The following is an 18992-nucleotide window of genomic DNA, read 5'->3' on the forward strand; positions in this document are numbered from 1 at the left end:
ATTTATAACTTTCTCAAAGGAAGTTAGTAAGTTTAAGTGATAGATATTGATTTCCAAGTTAATCTTTAGATTAAAATCATAGATTGGGAATTAGTTAGCTTTATTTGTGTAATAAATAACGCATTTTATTTATATGACTCTAGAAATAAAACATAAATGTCATTAATCTATTAAGCCTAATAGACTATATAGCAATATTAATATTGCTAATTGCAAAACAGAATTGTATATTTGACATAAAATTCTAATTTTTAAATCATAAATGTAATTAAAAAATTTAATTGATTTAAAGTTTATTTTTTTTTAATTATTTGTAGATGAATGATGGAACAATTTCTGACATTATTCAAGTATCAACTTATGATTAATAAAACGTTTAAGACTAATTTTATTTAAAGTGTGATTAAAACTTAATTGTCGTTTACTATCCTATGCTTTAAGTTTTTGATTTGAGAACAGGCTAGCCTATTGCAGAGTTTCTTAATGTAAAATAATAATTATTTTTGTTTAAATTCTATCAATTTTATATTTGAAATATAGTAATAATTTTTCTTAATTTTTCCAGTTGCTTATACATACATCCCCATATTAAGAACTATCTACTTAAAAATTGATAAATATAATTACCCTAAAAGATTTTTAAAATACTGTGAATTGTTGAATAAAAAAAATATAGGGTCTTTATTTTTTTAGCTTATAAAATTTATTTATTAACCTCTTATTAAGAGAATGAAAGAAGTAATAATATATTAATTAAAAATATTATAAAATAGGATTAGTTATTTTAGTTAGAAAACATCTTATATAACATACCTATAGTTGATATAGATGGTTATTTGGTGGTATATTTTTATAGTCCAGATTACTTTTATTTTTTCCATAAAAACTATTTTACATAAGAGTATATTTTTGAATATAAGTAAAATTCCACTAATATTTATTATGACTTAGATAATAATATATTAATTGGACTTGTTGGTGAAATAAATCAAATAAATATTGTTAATGCTACTGGTACTTTACAACGTTTTACATACGAAACTTCTAGCCAATTTAATAAAGGTGCTTCTTACTATTATAAAAATTAAAACAGCTTAATAATAATTGATAACTCTCCTATAATATACCTTTTAAATTACTTGACTAAAAGTATTACAACTTTTAAAATAAATATAATTAACATTCAAGGAATAATCATGGATGAGTTTAAAAGTGTTTTATTTATATATTAAGATTATTTTATCTCAGCCTTTTAGTTTCCAAGTATGCAATTTATGGAAACCATTTCTGTAAAAGATTTCAGTATAAATCCAATAAATTCATTATTTCTAAATTTTAAGCAATCAATACTCATAGCATAAACTTAAGATTCAATAGTTTCTTTTGATTTAAATGAAATTCTTTATGCTAGTGAAACAAACCTCTTTCAATATCAGAATATTCAAACAATAATTTATGGAGAAAAATATATCGTATATTACAGTACTGTTAATCTCTCTTTGAATCTATTTAAAAACTCTTAGTTAATGGATACTTTATTATTTGATCCAGTACCATTTAATATATATCCATATTTTACATAGCTCATATAAATTTAAAAAAATCAATTCATTTACATAACATATAACAAGCTGAGTATTATTTAACCTGATTTATTGAAAGAATAATTAAATTTAATTTAAAACATAACATTATAAGATTTTACTGACCACTACTTTTACGATAATCAGTAAAATCAAATATTTCTCTTTTATGAAAGAATCTCTTCTTTATACAAAATAGATTTAACTAAAAATATTCTGACTGAAGTCTATCAAACTAACTTTACTATAGATAATATAATTTAGACACTTATTTTTAGTGATTTCATTATTTTAATTTAACCTGATATGATTTAAATTTTTAATTTTATTAAGTAATCTAATTACTAATTGACTTATTCTAAAAATTCAACTATTAAATTTGCATTAAAGCTTTAGAAAAAAAAGTTTTAAGAAGAATAAAATAATTTTTGGGACATACCTTTTGAGTATGAAGAAAAATACAATAGTAACGATCCTATCACGAATGAATCTAAACAACTTTGTCTAATAGTATTTTAAGAAAATTATTTTGAAATACAACTTTTTAATCTTGAATCCTTGTAAGTAGATTACTCAATTAAACTAGAATTTATAAAAATTACTAATGTTGTTAATGATCCCTTTAGATAGTTAATATATGTCATTAATAATATTGGAACCACGCAAATATTTAGCTACTCTTTAAAAATGTTGTCTACTATTTAAAATGCTTGCTTAAAATAAGCAATAATTTCCTATGATACGGATTTTATTTATTCTATTTGCCCAAATGATGTAATAATTTATAATGCTCTAAGCTTTTAACCTTAGTTTCCAACAATAAATTCAGGACTTTCTGAAGTCACTAATTTCGTAAAATTAAATTATAATAATTATTTTTTAGTGTTACAAAAAAGTAAAGTTTCCATCATAAAAATGAATTACAATTCAAATTATGAATTGATTCAAGAAATAAATTAGTAGTATTAAAAGTTATAAAATATGTAAATTCAATAAGATTTAAATGGGCTTATCTATCTTGAGTTGATATTATCTTCCTATTAAAATATTTATCATTCAATTATTCCTTTATCACAAACTAAAATTTGTAGCATTATGATTCAATAATAAAATAGAACCTAAGAAAACATTAATACAAAATTAGCATTAAATTAAGCTTTTAACTCAAATTAATATACTAATTACATACCATCTGTCATAAGTATTTAGTACTAAAATTAATAATACATTTAAGATATTGATTTAAGCTTATTATAAACTTTGAAAAATGATTCAAATTATACAAATACTTTAATAATTTAATCAGACTCTGAATAAAATAGTATTTTCTGGAATTAGGTTAATGATTTTTAGAATTACATACAAAATGTTTAATTAAAACAAATGAACTTATCTATTTTTAATTAAATTAGCTTGAATAAAAATAGTTCTATGGATAACTTTTAAATGGTAAACATAAATTTGTATTTAAATAATTCTTTGATTTTGTCTAATTTTGAATAGGTTTTAATCCAAAACATAACAATTAATAATACAATATTAAGTGAATAATAAAACTAGATAGTTATCTCAAACTGTAAACTAGTTGTGATAGAAAATATTTTTATAAGCAATTTTAATTTTCAAAATGTTATGTTTAATATATCTAATAATACAAGAGTTTTCATTAAATAAATTTAAATAATAAATATAACTTAAACAAACTTATTCTCACTTGTTAATAATAATGAAGTATTGATATCAGACATATTCTTTTAATAATCAAATAATGTATCACTTTTTGAAATTTAGATATCTAATGTTTTGAATGCTACAAATTTTTACATTAACAATATTTAATCTTCAATTATACTTAATATATAGGGGACTTTCATCTCTAGTATTGAAAAATTTAACATTAGTCAAAGTTAAACTATTTATTTTGCGAAAGTCTAACCATTATTAAAGAATAATTTACAGCTTTTATGCAATTAATATGATGCTAAATATATTAACATTTAAGATTCAATAGATGTACAAATCTATTTATAAGCAAACAATACAACAATATTTAATATGAAAATTAATTAGCTTACTTTATCTTAAAGCTTTATGACTATTTTTTCAACACAATCTACCATAGATACAATTTTTATAACTAAATCTAGAGTAGGGACATCTTAAAATATTCCTAAATTGATAGAGATAGTGAATTTTTAAAATTCTATAATTAAAAATGCTAATTGTATTAATAATCAGATTCCCTTACTTTATATGAGTTAATAAGTTTCTGCAGGATAGGTTCTTTTAGATTCTTCTATATTTATGGATATCAACATATAAAATGACATTCCATTCATAAGTCTAGAAAAAATTTTAGCAGTTTAATTAAATTAACTTACTTTTAGAAATATTACAATACAATAAAACACATATTCCTCTATCTTAGTAATAGATTCTTGCAATTAAATAAATATTTCTAAGAGCTCATTTATTAGTAATAGTAATTAAAAAGGAAAAGGAGGTTCAATCCAAGCTATAGATAATTAGTTTATTGAAATAGAAAATTCTCAATTTAGTTAAAATAAATGCTTGTCTTTAAATGGAGGAGCATTGTTTATTAGTAATAGTGTGTTTTAAGCATAAGTTATTATAAAAAATAGTTTATTTAACTTTAATACGGCCATTTATTCAACTGGTGGAGCTATTCATTTGGAAAACTCAAATTTGAAAATGTATAATACTTCTATTTTTTCTAATGAAGCTGCTATTGGAGGAGGAGTTTTTTATTAATAGATTATTCCAGATTTTATTTTAGACTTCTAAAAAGGAATAGTTTATAATAATAAAATTATAAATAATAAAGCTACCATTTTTGGAAAAAATTTTGGATCGGCATTAAGAAAAATAAAGATAAGTTTAGATGACATAAAAGTAAACAATCAAAGCTTAATTATAAAAAATAATAGCTTAGAAGAAGTAATATAATTGAAAAGTGGTAATTAAATATCATTTTAAAGAATTTAAATCCTTGATGAAGAAAATAACCCTGTTATTATTCCAAATTCAAATGAGCCATATTTAACTAAATATTGTAGCAGCGTTTAAGCATTAATTTAAGAAGTTGGTATTTCAGTTGAATGGGATTAAAGTAATGATTAAATTTAATGTATCGGTCAGCTTTAAACAAATTAATTTATAAATGATCATTTCTAATTGAGTTTTTAAGTAATGTATAAACCATTAGGTAGTACAGTTTTAAAACTAGTTTCTAATACAATTTCAGAGCTTTAAGATTCTAAGTAGTAGGTTTATTTTAAATAAGGAAAACTTGAATTAGAAATCAAAATATAATTTTTAGGATGTTCTGTTGGAGATATATTAACACATTAAGAGAAGTCACTTATCTGTGAATAATGCCCTGACGGTAAATATTCATTAAATCTTAATGATACAACTTGCCAACAATGCCCAGATTCGGCTGTTAAATGTATTGGTTCTAATATTTACTTAAGAAATGGGTATTGGAGAGAAAATGAATACACAGACAATATTGTTTATTGTGATTTTAATCCAAATTCATGTTAAGCTGAATCAAATCTATCAAAAGTAAATAATTAATCTTATATGATATTTAATTTAATAATCAGTAGTAAATGTACAGGTTATTATTTTTTAAAAACATAATGAAAAATTAAAATAAATATTTTTATTTGAAATTAAAAATTTTAATAATAATTTATCATAAATTGATAAAATACCCCCCCCTTGAATCACAAATCATAAAATCTATATAAATCTTTTTCAAACTCTTAAATATCTTATGTTATATTTATTATCTTTTAAAATTTATACTACAATTTCATAATTTATTTGATAAAAAATTAAAAAAAAGATGAACTGCATTTAAGGTTATAAAGGTCCTATTTGCAAATCTTGTGACATTTATGGAGATGTTTGGGAATATAGATATTCTTAATTATTTGATGAAGGAAATTGCTACAGATGCAGTTAAAATGTTTTATATATAGTACTTTAAAATCTTGCCATATTTTTATTTGCCTCTTGCTACATATTTGGAATTTTAAAAAAAATTATCTCTTCATTATAAGCAAAACTTGCAGGATATTTTATCAATAAAGCAGATATAATTTACTTGGGCACGACATGTAAGTACTTTTAAATATTTAACTTTTTAATAATTTAATAAATTTAAAAAGTAACTGATAAAGATAAATCATAAATAGTTTCTAAGATTCTAACAGATCATCTCTAAATGTTATCTTTACTTAATACCATTTAAATTAGTATCCCTTCATTTTTTAAAGCATCTATTGGATTATCTGGAAACCCTCTTAGAGTTACAAGTAAATCTTTTGATTGCATATTTTCATAGTTTCCAAATTTACAGCCCTTATGGTTTTATCAAACAATATGGTCTTTTTCTTTACCAGCTACTTTATTCATAACTTACTTAATATTTGGAGTTTTAATGTAAGTATTTAAAAAAAATAAATCTGCTCTAAAATATTTAAATACAGCTACTATCTTTATGTATTTTTATTTTTTCCCTATGGTGATAACAACCTTAATCAGATCAATAAATTGCTTAAAGATTGGAAACAAAAATTACTTAGACATTGATGTTTCTATTGATTGCTATGATTCAACTAAGCATAAGCCGTATATCTTCTATTTTAGCTTACCATTATTAATTTTGTGGGCACTATTTATTCCTCTACTTTTATTTTTAAAAATAAAAAATGGTAAAAAGAGAAAGTGGTCTATATTTTTAGAAATTAAATATTCATTTATTTTTGCCGGTTATAAGTAAGGTTTCTTCTACTGGGAGTTTGGAAAACTTATTTATAAAACAATATTTATTTTAACTTCAATAGTATTTTAGCAAGATTTGATATTAAAGGTATATTTATTTAATTATTAATATAACACCTAACTAATTTATTTTATAATTTTTTTTAAATATTAGCTTAGTCTAATAAATATTACGATTTTAGTAAAATACTACTTGCTTTTAAAGTTCTAACCATTTACGAGAACAAATTTTAATTACTACTAATAGAAATCAGTATTTTTAAGTGCTTTGTCTTTAAATGTATCTTCAATATAATTAAATCAACTAAACAGTCTCATAGCTTTAATACTTATATTACCAAATCTCTTGTTTATCATACAACTTTTTTTAAACATAGTTTAAGTAAAAATATCTAGTGAAGAAGAAAAAAGAAATATCATCTAAAAATGTCTCTATTATTTTAAATAAAAATACCCAGAAATGTTTGAAAATATACAAATTGTAAGAAAATAAAGGTTATAGTCTATAATTAAGTTGAAAAAAGTAAGAAACAAAATTTAAAAGCTTGCTATTTATTTAAAGAATAATTAATTTTACTAATAAGAATCATTCTAATCTGTCTTTTATTTATAAAAATCTCAAATTATCTCTTAAGGTTCTCCTCTAACTTAACTTAACAAATTTTAAGGTATTGATTCAAATTAAAGTAGGCTTTTTAAGAAAAAAGCAAAAAGTATAAAGTATTTATCAAATCTCAAAGATAAATGGAATTACTACACAAGAAAATCTAAACAAAATGAACTCAGTATCATAATTCTTAATAAAATATAATATTTAATTAATTAATTTTTAATAAAAAAGGTTCTAAAAATTATGCACATATTGATAAATTCTAATTAGCTCCATAGCTTACTAAGGATTCGAGTGTAGATAATGAGAGGATTATGACTTCAAGCAGATAAATTGAAAATTTTAATTTACTTTTATCGCCTAAGTTAATATGATGATAATTTATATTTTATTTTCGTGTTATGTTTCATATATTACACTTTTAAAATTATTTTTCATTTAGAATTTAATTAGTTTTCAAAATTAAAAAAAAAATAAATTTATTTATTTTTTGAAGATAAAAATAAAAAATGAAGTTAATGATTGGTAGCTTTTTCTTTTTAAATTAAAAAAAAATTCAGTTATTTAAAGAATTATTTGTTTTGAATAGTATTTAATAATATTTTTTAAACAGATTACAATTTATCTCAACTCTGAAAAAAATTAATTTAAAATGTAAAAGTATATTAATATCTAAATTTTAAATGAAAACTATTTGCTTTTATAAATGCTTTAATACTTATATAAATTTTATTATTCATATTAATATAAAAATACTCAATAAATTAATAACTCCAAGTAATAATGTAAGTGAATATGTTGTACTGTTTCCTTAATTAGTCGATGAAGCACTGGCAACTGTAAAAGTAAATTACTAAGAGACCTTTTTTGTAGGTGATGATAAGCCTTACAAATTTCTTTTTGAAGGAGGTAGTTAAATTTACATAGTTAATTAAACTGTTGCGCTTTAGGAGGGTAAAACCAAAGGTAATTAAACATGTAAAGAATTATCTGTTGAACTCCATCCTGTAGCAGAAGGAGCTATAAGATTAGTTTAATCATAAACTTGTCCACTTCCGGTCATATATTGAACATTTGTTAATGAAAGTGTTTAGGTATAAGTAGGATCCTAAAACCAAACTCTCAAATACATAGTATCACCAACAGTGTATGATGGAGGAGCACCTGTATTAAGGGAGTCTTTAGATACAGAATTTTTATTAGAACTAGAAGAGGTATATAGAGTTTTCCAATCTGATTTATATTATCCACCAGTTATATCTAAATCAGCAATAATAATACATTCCTAACCTGATTAACAACCCTAAGTTCTTTAAATATCCACATTAACAGTAAAGATTTAAACTTAGTTTCTATTTGTAAAAACAGTTGATTACCATCTATGTGATCTAAGCCAAGTTCCAGAGAAACCAAGTAAAATTCTAAAATTCAAAATCTACACAATTTGGCTACCATCTTAGCTTACATTTGAACTATGAGCTAAATTATAAACATCAATAAGAGGAATTTAGATTCTTTAGTCTCCAACATCTCCACCAGGTAAGTTATTTACATATGAACCTCCTGAAGATGGAGTTGGTAAGTCAATGTAATTTTAATCTTCTTTAGGGAAATTGTTTGTTGAAGGTTAATACTATATATGAGTAACAAGACTGCCTCTGCAACTTGCATTACTGAATTATGAATGAATTGTATCAATTGTAACATCAGATCTTACATAATTTGCTTCTTAACCGTTTTAGCCAGCATTTTCAGTGTAGTAATAACAATCTGTGTTAACAATAAAATTAGCCATATTTAAAGCTAGATCAATATTGCACTAACTTTCTGAACTACCTGAGATTAATTTATTACAAGTTAATGGGTTCAAAGAAGAAGCATAATATCCATCTTAACAAACGCATGTTCTTTGATTAGGATCAACTTAAGAATTTTAGGCGCTGCAAGAGAGGCAAACATTTCCATTACAAGTTGCACAGCTGTTACGACATTACTATGTAAAAGCTAATTATAGCAAAATAAAGATTAATGTGGCTATTTTATAATTCATTTTTTGAAGTATTAGTAATTTTTTACTGATTATTTAATTATTAAAGTTATTGATTAAAGTTGGAATAAATATATTTGAAATTTATTTAAAACTGAGGAACTTTCTTTTATTTGAATTATCGTTTGTTTAGAATAAAACTTTTGAAAGTAAAGAAATCAAATAAAAATCAATATTGATAAAAAAACGAATATTTATTACTAGCTTAATCAATAATTGTATAATCCATAAAAAGGTAATGAGTAAGTTTATTGAGTATTAAATAAATTTAAGATCTTTAAAATATTATCTAAAAATGTAAATTAAAAATTTAGAATAAATAGAAATTACTAAAATACTCTAAAAATTATTTTTTAACTTTAAAGTATTATGAAACAAGAAAAAAAATTAAAAACTATTATTTTTATCTTTCATATAAACTAATTAAAAAATTACCTGAATTTAATATTTTGAGAAATAACATGTTATGAATAGAGGATGAAGTATAGTTTTGATATATAAAACTTCATATGTTTGTAATATAATTAACTAAAAATAAATGGGTTTTGTTTGTCAAAAGGAATAAATATTGCATTTTTTAGATTTATAATTTTAAATAAAGTAAATTGATAGAAATCAAATAAAATGAGTTATTTATCAAAAGAGTATTTAATTTCAGTTATTTTACATTTTAAGCTTGAATTATCATAAATTTTAAATTTGCTTTTAATTAATATAATTTATCAGATTTACAAAATTTAATTAGATCACTTTTTTTCTTAGTCTTCAATTGAATGTTGTTTATCATATCAAAATCTAATACCCTAATTAACGCATATTACAGACTAAATATTTAGTTTAAAATGTATTTATATGTTAGACATCTAATTTATATTTATCTCTTAATTATAGAAAAAGGATTAAATAAATTAATATTTACTAACTTCAAAGGTTCTTCGTAAATTGAAAAAGGTAAATATTAATTAAATAAAAATATATGAAAGCAAAATCAGTTAAGAAAATATGTTTTTTTAAAACAAACTTTAAAAATTTTTTTATGATACTAGATTTCAATGAAATCCGAATGAATATAAATGAGTATTAATATTTTGAGTTTAGTTGTATATTATGCAATTTTAACATATAAGCTTAACAAATTATATACAGTTGTGTAAAACTAGAAAATATTTTTAAAAATTTTATTATCATATTTATTTGACTATTTTCAGTTTTATCAAATAAATTTAAAGTAAAAACGCATTGATCATTGATAAATATAATTTATATTGAAAAAATAAATAGAAAAAAATTCAGGTTAATAATTATTTAAAAAGTTTTCATTATTTTTTAAATGAAACTAATCAAAAATAAATTTTTGTTTAATTGAAACAATCAAAAATTAAGAAAAGGTAATTTTTAAATATTAGTCAATTTGATAACTAATTATTTAAATAATACTGAGTAAAAAGAATAAGATTATAAAGGGAGTATCAAAATATTTTTATTTTTAATACAATTTAATTAATATGACTAAAATAAAACATTTCTTTTATTTATTATCAAATCCCGTATAGTAATCTCTCCCCCCCCCCCCATCAACCCTTTTCTTTATAATCAAATATTTTACCTTTTTAGGTTTTTTAATTTCATTATCTCGCCATATATATTTTGTATTATTTTTTTTAGTTATTTAATTTTGTTTGAAGATTCTAAAAGAAATTATTATTTTTATGAATTAAATTAATTTAATCAATATGAATTTTCATTTATTTCTACCTTTTACCAATATGTATCACTCTCTTAAATCGTTCTTTAAATTATATATCAGAAATAGCTAGAATTATATTTCAAAATAAAATATTATAATCCTATTTACCATAAAATTTACATACTTTTTTATAACCTATCTTTACCAACTTTATGAACAATAAATAGTAATAAATAAAAAAGGGAAAGTAAAAGTTATGATCAATAGTTACTTAAATAAGTAATTTTTTATTTTATTATAAAAATAAGTTTTGTTTTTGTGAATTAGGATAATTTTTTGATAAATCTACATTAATTGCTATTTCTATGCTGCTGAAAGATAATTAAATTTTAAAAGTAATTTTTTGTTCTGTTAAAAGATTCGAATTATTCGTGCTTTTCATATGTTGAAATTAAAACAAAAGGTAGACTTGTTGAATGCAATATTCATGATTTAAATATTTAAAGTATCTAGTTATACTTAGACCTTACGAAGTTGGTAATTAATTGTTTTAAAAATCAATATTATGAAATGCTTTATCACTTTATTTTATTTGAATAATACCAATAATTACTAATATAAATTTGTTTAAAAATGGTTTTTTTTAAATTATAATTATTTATAATTTATAATTTGTTATTTAAACATTAATATGAATTCATTAAATAATAAAACTAAGTGGCAAGAAAATAATAAAAACTATTAATAAGTGCATATATCATTTAAAAAAAATATTCTTCATATTAGAAGTATAATTGAGTCAGATCTTTCATAAATTTATAAAATAGATATCAAGGTAAAATAAGATAAAAGGTTTCATTTTTAAAAAGTAATAGCTATTTTAAAGAATAATATTTATATTAATAATTTTGTATTTAAATAACTTAAATCTAATTTATAAGTTCACCAAAATCATTACTGCAAATCAATAAATTTATTTTAAAATATATAAGCTGATAACAATAAAACTTTGATTAAAAAAACTGATTATATTAAAAGAAAGGATATAATCACTCAAGAAGAAAAAATAGTAATCCTTATCGTATAGTATAAAATTCAAAGAGCTCTTAAAAATTAAATAATTTATTTAAACGATTTTAATAAATACTAAAAGAATTAATAACACCTCTAATAACGATATATTTGAATAGGCCAAAAGCAGGAATTGAGCACATTAGGTATGCGAACAAAATTTTTGGGCGAAATAAAAAATTCATTTTAACAAATGCGGATAAATGTGAACAACCTCAAAAAAATTGATTTTTTAAAGTTTTATTTATAATAAATGACAAAAATGTGTTTTAATTTGGATTTTAGTTAGATATTCTCATTATTATTAAAAAATAATCAATTAATTGTTTTAAAAATGAAGAAATAGTCTATAAACCAAATATTTTTTTATTTTAGTATTGATTAATCAAGAGTATAATAATTTAATTGATAAATCGAAAATTAATAAAGCATATTTGTTTAGGTTTACTTGTAAATTAATTGTATGTTTAATAAAAAAGGTTTTAAATAAATATAAATAAACAGTGTAATCAAAAAGAGGGATGAGCTGGGTGTGTTTCGTAGTAAAAATTCATTCATTTTTTCATGAAAATTTTTTTAAAAAAAGTGAAAATAACATTTACTATCAATAGATTTCAATTTTTTACCCTCAATTAATAGTTGTTTTATTTTTTTTAAATTACAAGTAACTACTTATTTTGATTTATTTAAAAAATATTTTTATTTACAAAAAAAAAAACTATTAAAATAAAAATTATATTTTCAAATTTACATCATTTTTATATCCTCAAATTTTTTAATTGATGTTCGCTATATTTTAGTCTAAAAATAGAATGAATTTTTTCTACTAGAAAGGTAATGATAAAAAATATTTGAATTATATATTATTTATTACACAATATTAAATTTATTTATTAAATAGAACAATGATTATTTTGAAAATAATTTAAAAGCAAAAATTAAATAATTTTATATGGAGTAAATAAAAGAGATATATTTTTAGTACTAATTAATTTTTATATAGTCAAAATTTAAGTAATAATAAATTATAAAATTTAAAAATCGCCTGAAAAGCATTAGTGCTTATTATTTAAGAGTTTAATTAAGAAATGAACAGAATTTAAAGCAGGTTTTAGTATTTTCTTTGTATCTGCAAAGTGATTTTGATCTATCTTTTCTTTGATTTTCAGAATTCATCATAGTTTAATGAAAAATGAAAAGGAAGAAAAATAAAAATTTAACAATATTTCTTTTATTTACTTTTTTAAACAAATACAAATTTTACATTTTAAAATTTAAATATTTTATTTATCATCGTATACTATTGAAATTAAAATACCTTAATTTTCTAGCTAAATTCATTAATTTGAGGAATAATTAAATAATATTTTGTATTTTCATATATATTTATTAACTTATTCAATGTAATACAAATGTTCTAAGACTACCAATAAAGATAACTTACATTTAAATGTATGCAAAATTTGAGAAGAAATACAAAAATATTGAAGAGTGTTAAAATAATTAGAAGAAGCTTGCTGAAATATTTTGATTTATATATGTTAAATATATTGCCTGCTAATAATATTGATTAAGTTTTAATAAATAAAAAACACTTAAAAAAAAATAGAAAGCTAGCAAATTATCTTAAATAAAGAATTGACCTATAAAATGGATTAATCTCAAAATTTGTCTTCAAAGACGCTTTTAGAGAGCAAGGAAGCTAAGTAAAATCCAAAAGACCCTTTCTCAAAAATAAATTTCTTTTCAAGAATATTGTTCTTTTGGGTGTTTTCATTGATAAAAGTAAATTGTATAATTTATTAATAGGATATTTAATTATATTTATTCAAAAAGAATGCTCAAAAAAGGAGCTTAGAACAAGAAGATATATTCTAGCTGAATAAAAAAGATTAAAGCTAATATAATTTTGAGAAATTTGATAAAATTTATGAAGAGCTTATTAACAATCCTAAAGTTAAAAACAAAATAAAGACTACTTTTTACCGAATTTATAAAAGTAATTTTTATTATTATTAAATACTTCTACTTTTATTAAATCAAGCAAAGTAAAATTTAAAATATTTATATTGAATTAAAAAGAGGAAATTATTATTTCAGCTATCTTGTATTTCTTGTATCTGATGAGTAATGTGTTTAAAATGATGTCCTTTTAATTGATCTTAGATGCATTTGATGATCCTTTACGTGGTAAAAGTTTTTCTCCAATGATTTTTGGAATGGTCTTGCTTGCTAGTTCATTTATTTTATAATCTATAATTTATTCTAACTATAAATTCTATTATGTAACATAAAATATTTAATTCTTTCAATAATATTTAAATTTTATTCAATATTCAACAAAGAGTTAGTTGACTGTAAGAATGACAGGTGCTCTTAGTATAAAGATCTTTAAAAAAACTTTTTGTTTTGCTATGTAAAGAAACTAATTGTATAAAGTTGGAGATATCTTAAATATGATTTAAGTTGATATTTTACAAGTAATTTTAAATATTTAAAATAAAATATTATTTTCAAAAATATAAAATTTATATATTTTTTTTAAAGATAGTTTCTTATGTTTAAAGCGTTTTTACTTTAGCCTTCTCTTTTTTGCTCATATTAGTGTCTTTCTATTTATGCTATAAATAATTAAATAATGTTAAAATCATACTTGTGATGGCTGTATGTGTTTTAATTGCCTCTACTATTTCTTTAGTTTTCGGTAAATGGTATGGAAATATCTAAAAAAAATTCATGCACTAAAAAGATCTTCGTATGAGATCTCTTGAAGAAATGATGAGAGGAATTAAAACCATTAAGTATAACTGTCTAGAATCCTTTTTTGATGAAAGAGTAAATTATTTTCAAATTAGATTTAATAGTTTAACTAAATCTTTTTTAGATCATGCATAAAAGAGAAAAAGAAATCAAAGAACTAAAGCTGTAAAATGTTCTAAGTAGTTTAAATGAATTTATCTCTAATTTTTCATGTACAGTTGCAATATTTATTGTTACACTTATATTTGGTATAAGTTCTTTGTCATAATTTTTAATGATCAATAGCTCATATAACATCATATTAAATTTTCTTATCTCTGTTCCTAGTTCTATACAGGGTATTGTTGTAGGCTCTAATTCTATGAAGAGAATTGATATTTTCTTAACAGAGAGTTTTGTTTATTAATAATGTATAAATAGCAATGATTAACAAAATGCAATTTCTTTAATTAATTCAAATTTTTCTTGGAAGAACTCTCTTGATATCAATTAAATTGAAGAGTCTGTTTAATTATCCAAAAGAGAAAGATAATCATTTAGTTAGTAATCCTAATCTAATTTATTTGAAATAAAAAATTTAAGTTTAACCATAAAGAAAGGAGAATATGTTGTTTTTTATGGGGAGTAATCTATTTATTTTTTTATTTTATCTTTTAAACTAATTTTTTTTACTTTAGTTTAGGAAGTGGAAAGACTTCTATCCTTCAAGGCATATTAGGAGAAATGGAAGTAAATGGAGGATAAATTATGTATGAATAAATGGTTTAAATTAATGGATAAATCAGTATCTGTTCATAAGAACCTTGGATAATTTAAGATACTGTAAAAGAAAACATTGTCTTTGGTTAAATTTTTGACAAAGACAGATATAAACAAGTTTTAAAAGTATGCAGTTTAGAGGAAGATATTTCTTATTTTATTGATGGAGATCAAACAAACATAGGAGAAAAAGGGTAATAGCTTTTTGTATATTTTATAAATTTTTTATATCATATGTTTTGAGGATACAATTTTTAAAAATCTACTACTCAAATACAAAATAAAAAAAAATATTAAAATTGAAGTGAAATTTTGTTTTTATTTTATTTATTTATTTATTTATTTATTTTTTAGAGATACACTTTCTGGAGGATAAAGGAAAAGAGTAAATTTAGCAAGATCAATCTATAAGGAAGCAGATATTTACTTTTTAGATGATCCTCTTAGTGCTCTTGATATTGGAGTATCTACTTAGATAGCTAAAGAGTGCTTTGAGGGAATGTTAAAAGATAAGACAAGAGTAATTTTTACAAACAGCTTAACTGGAATGAATAAAGCAGATAGGATATTTGTAGTAAAAAATGGCTAGATTGTGAACGAAGGAAATTACAATTAAATTAAAAAAATAATTGCCTAAGCAAATAATAATAGTTAGTATGATCTTGAGTAAGACATGCATGATGAGGAAAAGGAGAGAGCATAATCTATAAAAATTCTTAAAAGCCAAAGAAAAGAATAAAATAATGAGAATAATTACACAAAAAAATTAATTTAATCAGAAGATATATAACAGGGAAATTTTAAATTAGAAATCCTTAAAGAGTTTTTTAAAAGTGTTGGAGGAACTCCATTTATAATAATTAGCATCATATGTATAATTTTTCAGAAATAATATTTTTACTTACTTTCAATAATTTTATCAGTAATAGCTGCTTACACAGTTGCAGGTGTGTTTTCTAAATTAATATAATTAGATGTGTCTAAAGATGCTCCTAAAGATTAATAATTTAAAGTCATGATGGGGTACTGTGCTTTGAACGCTTTATGCCTTTTATTGGTAATGGCTTTTGAGCTTTATATTGTAATTAAAATGGCAAATCTCTCAAAGTAATTACATAAATCCATCGTTTTTGAATTGCTCAGAGCTTCCTTTACAAAATTTTATAACTTGATTACATCAGGAAGAATTATGAATCGCCTTTCTAAGGATATTTATCAAGTAGATATGTAGGTTACTTAGGATATGTCTAGTAATTATTACAATATTGGAGGTTTATTTTTTTCTATAATTACAACATTTATCATTTGTAATATATCTACCATTCCCATTGGTATTTGCTACATCTTCCTAGCTGTTTTTATTGCATTTATATTCTTAAAAGCAAAAAGATAGTTAGCTAGAATAGGTAATGTTCATTTTACATTCAGAAATTCATAACTAAAATTTATTTATTTATTTATTCAGAGGCTACTTCTAAAAGTCCAATTTTGCAATACTTTTCAGAAATAATAAGAGGTATATTTTATGTTCGCTATTGCGTTTGCTACTAAAAAATGAAAAATACTTTCCAAGAATATGTTGATATAGATTTGAGAAATCAAATAGCTCTTAATGGAGTTGAATTTTGGTTTGAATGTATTTCAAATTTTTTAAACATGTTCCCAGTTTTAATAAGTGTAGCAATTGTGGTAAGAAATTAATTTTTGTCAATTTCATTTTTAAAGTATTATTTTATTAGTATTATGACATGTCTGTTTCAGCAAATAACGCTGTGTTAATGGCTGTGTAAGTATCAGGAATAGCTATCAGCTTAGTTTATTTTACTAAATCATGGATATCTTATGAAACTCATTTAGTAAATTATGAAAGATGCCTTAAATTAAAAGAGTAAATATTTTTAAAAATGTTGAATTATATAAAAAATATTTATTTTTGGTATTTAAAAAGGAGTATTATTCCTGAAGATTACGAGTTATAAATTTAAACAATAAATTCTTAAATTTAATAAAATAATTAATCTAATAATTCTAACTATAAACAACCTGATATAGAATCAAACTAAAGAAGTTACAATAGCTAGTTTGAATCTGAATATGACTGCTTTTATTAGCAATAAATAGTTTTCAAAAATGCTTCTTTTTAATATAGGGAAGACCTCCCTAATTGTTTATAGAATCTCAGTATAAAATTTTCGGGTAATGAAAAAATTGGTGTAGTAGGAAGAACAGGAGCAGGAAAAACATCAATAACTCTAGCTCTAACTAAAGTACTAGATCTTGTTGAAGGAGATGTACTAATTAATGGAAAAAGCATTTCTGAGTATCCTCTAAAAAATCTAAGAAAAAGTATAATAAGTGTTGTAAGTTAAGAACCTTATATTTATGAAGGAAGTCTTAAATAAAACCTTGATCCGTATAATTAATACACAGAAAACTAGATTATAGATGCATTTAAGAAATGTGGATTTAGTACTTTTCGTTCTTTTAAAGATGGACTTAAAACCTAAGTAAATATTTATCATATTTATTATTTAGTATAACTTTTTCAAAAACAGATTAGTTAACTGGGTGATAACTTATCAGAAGGTGAAAAGCAGTTAATCAGCATATGCCGCATAATCTTGAAAAAATCTAAGATAATAATTGTCGACGAACCAACTAGTCATATCGACGCATCTATGGAAGATCATGTCACAAAAGTTCTAAATGACTGTTTTTAAGATTGCTTAATGATTACGATAGCCCACAAAATAAAAACCATTATGAATAGCGACAAAATACTTGTTTTAGACCATGGTTAAGTAAAAGAATTTGATAGTCCTTAAACTCTGCTTTAAAATAAATAATCTTTATTTTCTGGAATACTGAATAAGATTAATTAAAATGGAATCAATTGATTGATATTTTGGAACTTAATTTTTAAAAATTTAGGAGAAAAGTAGAAATCAATCTGTCTAACATAATATTTTATTTTTTGTATTTAATATAAAGTAAATAAATACATATTGAGTACACTCTAAAATAATAAAATTTATTTATAATATAATTTTTGTACATTGTATTTTATCTAATCTTCCTTCTTTTTTAAACAAATTCTTTTACTTTAAAATATAGCTGTTCAACTAAATATTTTCAAAAAATGGTTGTTAATATATAAAGGTGCTAATTTTTGAGAATCTAAAGTATATATTAATTTCATTTGTTTAAAAATATTTTTTTTATATTTGTAATAAATTATCTTATATTTAATTCATTAATCCTTCCTTACTAAATTTGATTGTAAAAAATTATATGATAAGTTCAAACTAAAGTTTTTATTTAGGTTAGACAATACTTTTTTCTTTCATATAACATGAAATTTATGCTATAAATAGCTTATATTAAACTAATAAAATATTTTTTTTATCTTAATTTAATAACCAAAGATCAATATAATAACTAAAATTTTTAGATTATATTCTAAAAATTAGCACTTAAAAAATAATTTAGATTAAGACAACCCACTATAAAATACAACTTTAAATACATATTTTATATAAAAGCTTAAATTTTTTTAAAAGCACCTGATCAGTAATTTTATAAAATTTAATTACTCAACTACTTTTTTAATTAAATTTACTTAATGTAGTTTTATCCTTTTAGTATTATTATTAACATGAC

The 18992-nt window shown here is 21.4% G+C and overlaps 4 protein-coding genes across 4 annotated transcripts; 3 read left to right on the plus strand and 1 right to left on the minus strand. All coding sequences in view use genetic code 6, as the record gives it.

The window, feature by feature from the left end:
* Window positions 1-156: 156 nt before the first annotated feature.
* TTHERM_000912203 (hypothetical protein) lies at window positions 157-661 on the plus strand (the record flags this gene model as incomplete). The annotated part of the gene is made up of 3 exons (XM_012798616.1): window positions 157-225; window positions 318-485; window positions 566-661. 3 exons carry the CDS (start codon window positions 157-159, stop codon window positions 659-661), a joined length of 333 nt encoding a protein of 110 aa, XP_012654070.1.
* A 3175-nt stretch (window positions 662-3836) lies between these two features.
* Window positions 3837-6206, plus strand: TTHERM_00912220 (transmembrane protein, putative; the record flags this gene model as incomplete). The annotated part of the gene is made up of 5 exons (XM_001020191.2): window positions 3837-4713; window positions 4810-5171; window positions 5458-5731; window positions 5783-6056; window positions 6104-6206. 5 exons carry the CDS (start codon window positions 3837-3839, stop codon window positions 6204-6206), a joined length of 1890 nt encoding a protein of 629 aa, XP_001020191.2.
* A 1538-nt stretch (window positions 6207-7744) lies between these two features.
* On the minus strand, window positions 7745-9058 carry TTHERM_00912230 (hypothetical protein; the record flags this gene model as incomplete). Its single annotated transcript, XM_001020192.1, has 1 exon — window positions 7745-9058. One exon carries the CDS (start codon window positions 9056-9058, stop codon window positions 7745-7747), a length of 1314 nt encoding a protein of 437 aa, XP_001020192.1.
* Window positions 9059-13463: 4405 nt separating this feature from the next.
* Window positions 13464-18229, plus strand: TTHERM_00912240 (ABC transporter C family protein; the record flags this gene model as incomplete). Its single annotated transcript, XM_001020193.2, has 13 exons — window positions 13464-13598; window positions 13650-13812; window positions 13896-14098; window positions 14159-14293; window positions 14361-14648; window positions 14698-15197; window positions 15251-15526; window positions 15687-16204; window positions 16256-16738; window positions 16798-17021; window positions 17072-17220; window positions 17281-17839; window positions 17888-18229. 13 exons carry the CDS (start codon window positions 13464-13466, stop codon window positions 18227-18229), a joined length of 3975 nt encoding a protein of 1324 aa, XP_001020193.2.
* Window positions 18230-18992: the final 763 nt, after the last annotated feature.

The sequence above is a fragment of the Tetrahymena thermophila genome (genome assembly GCF_000189635.1).
Source record: "Tetrahymena thermophila SB210 genomic scaffold scf_8254576, whole genome shotgun sequence".
Lineage (NCBI taxonomy): Eukaryota > Ciliophora > Oligohymenophorea > Hymenostomatida > Tetrahymenidae > Tetrahymena > Tetrahymena thermophila.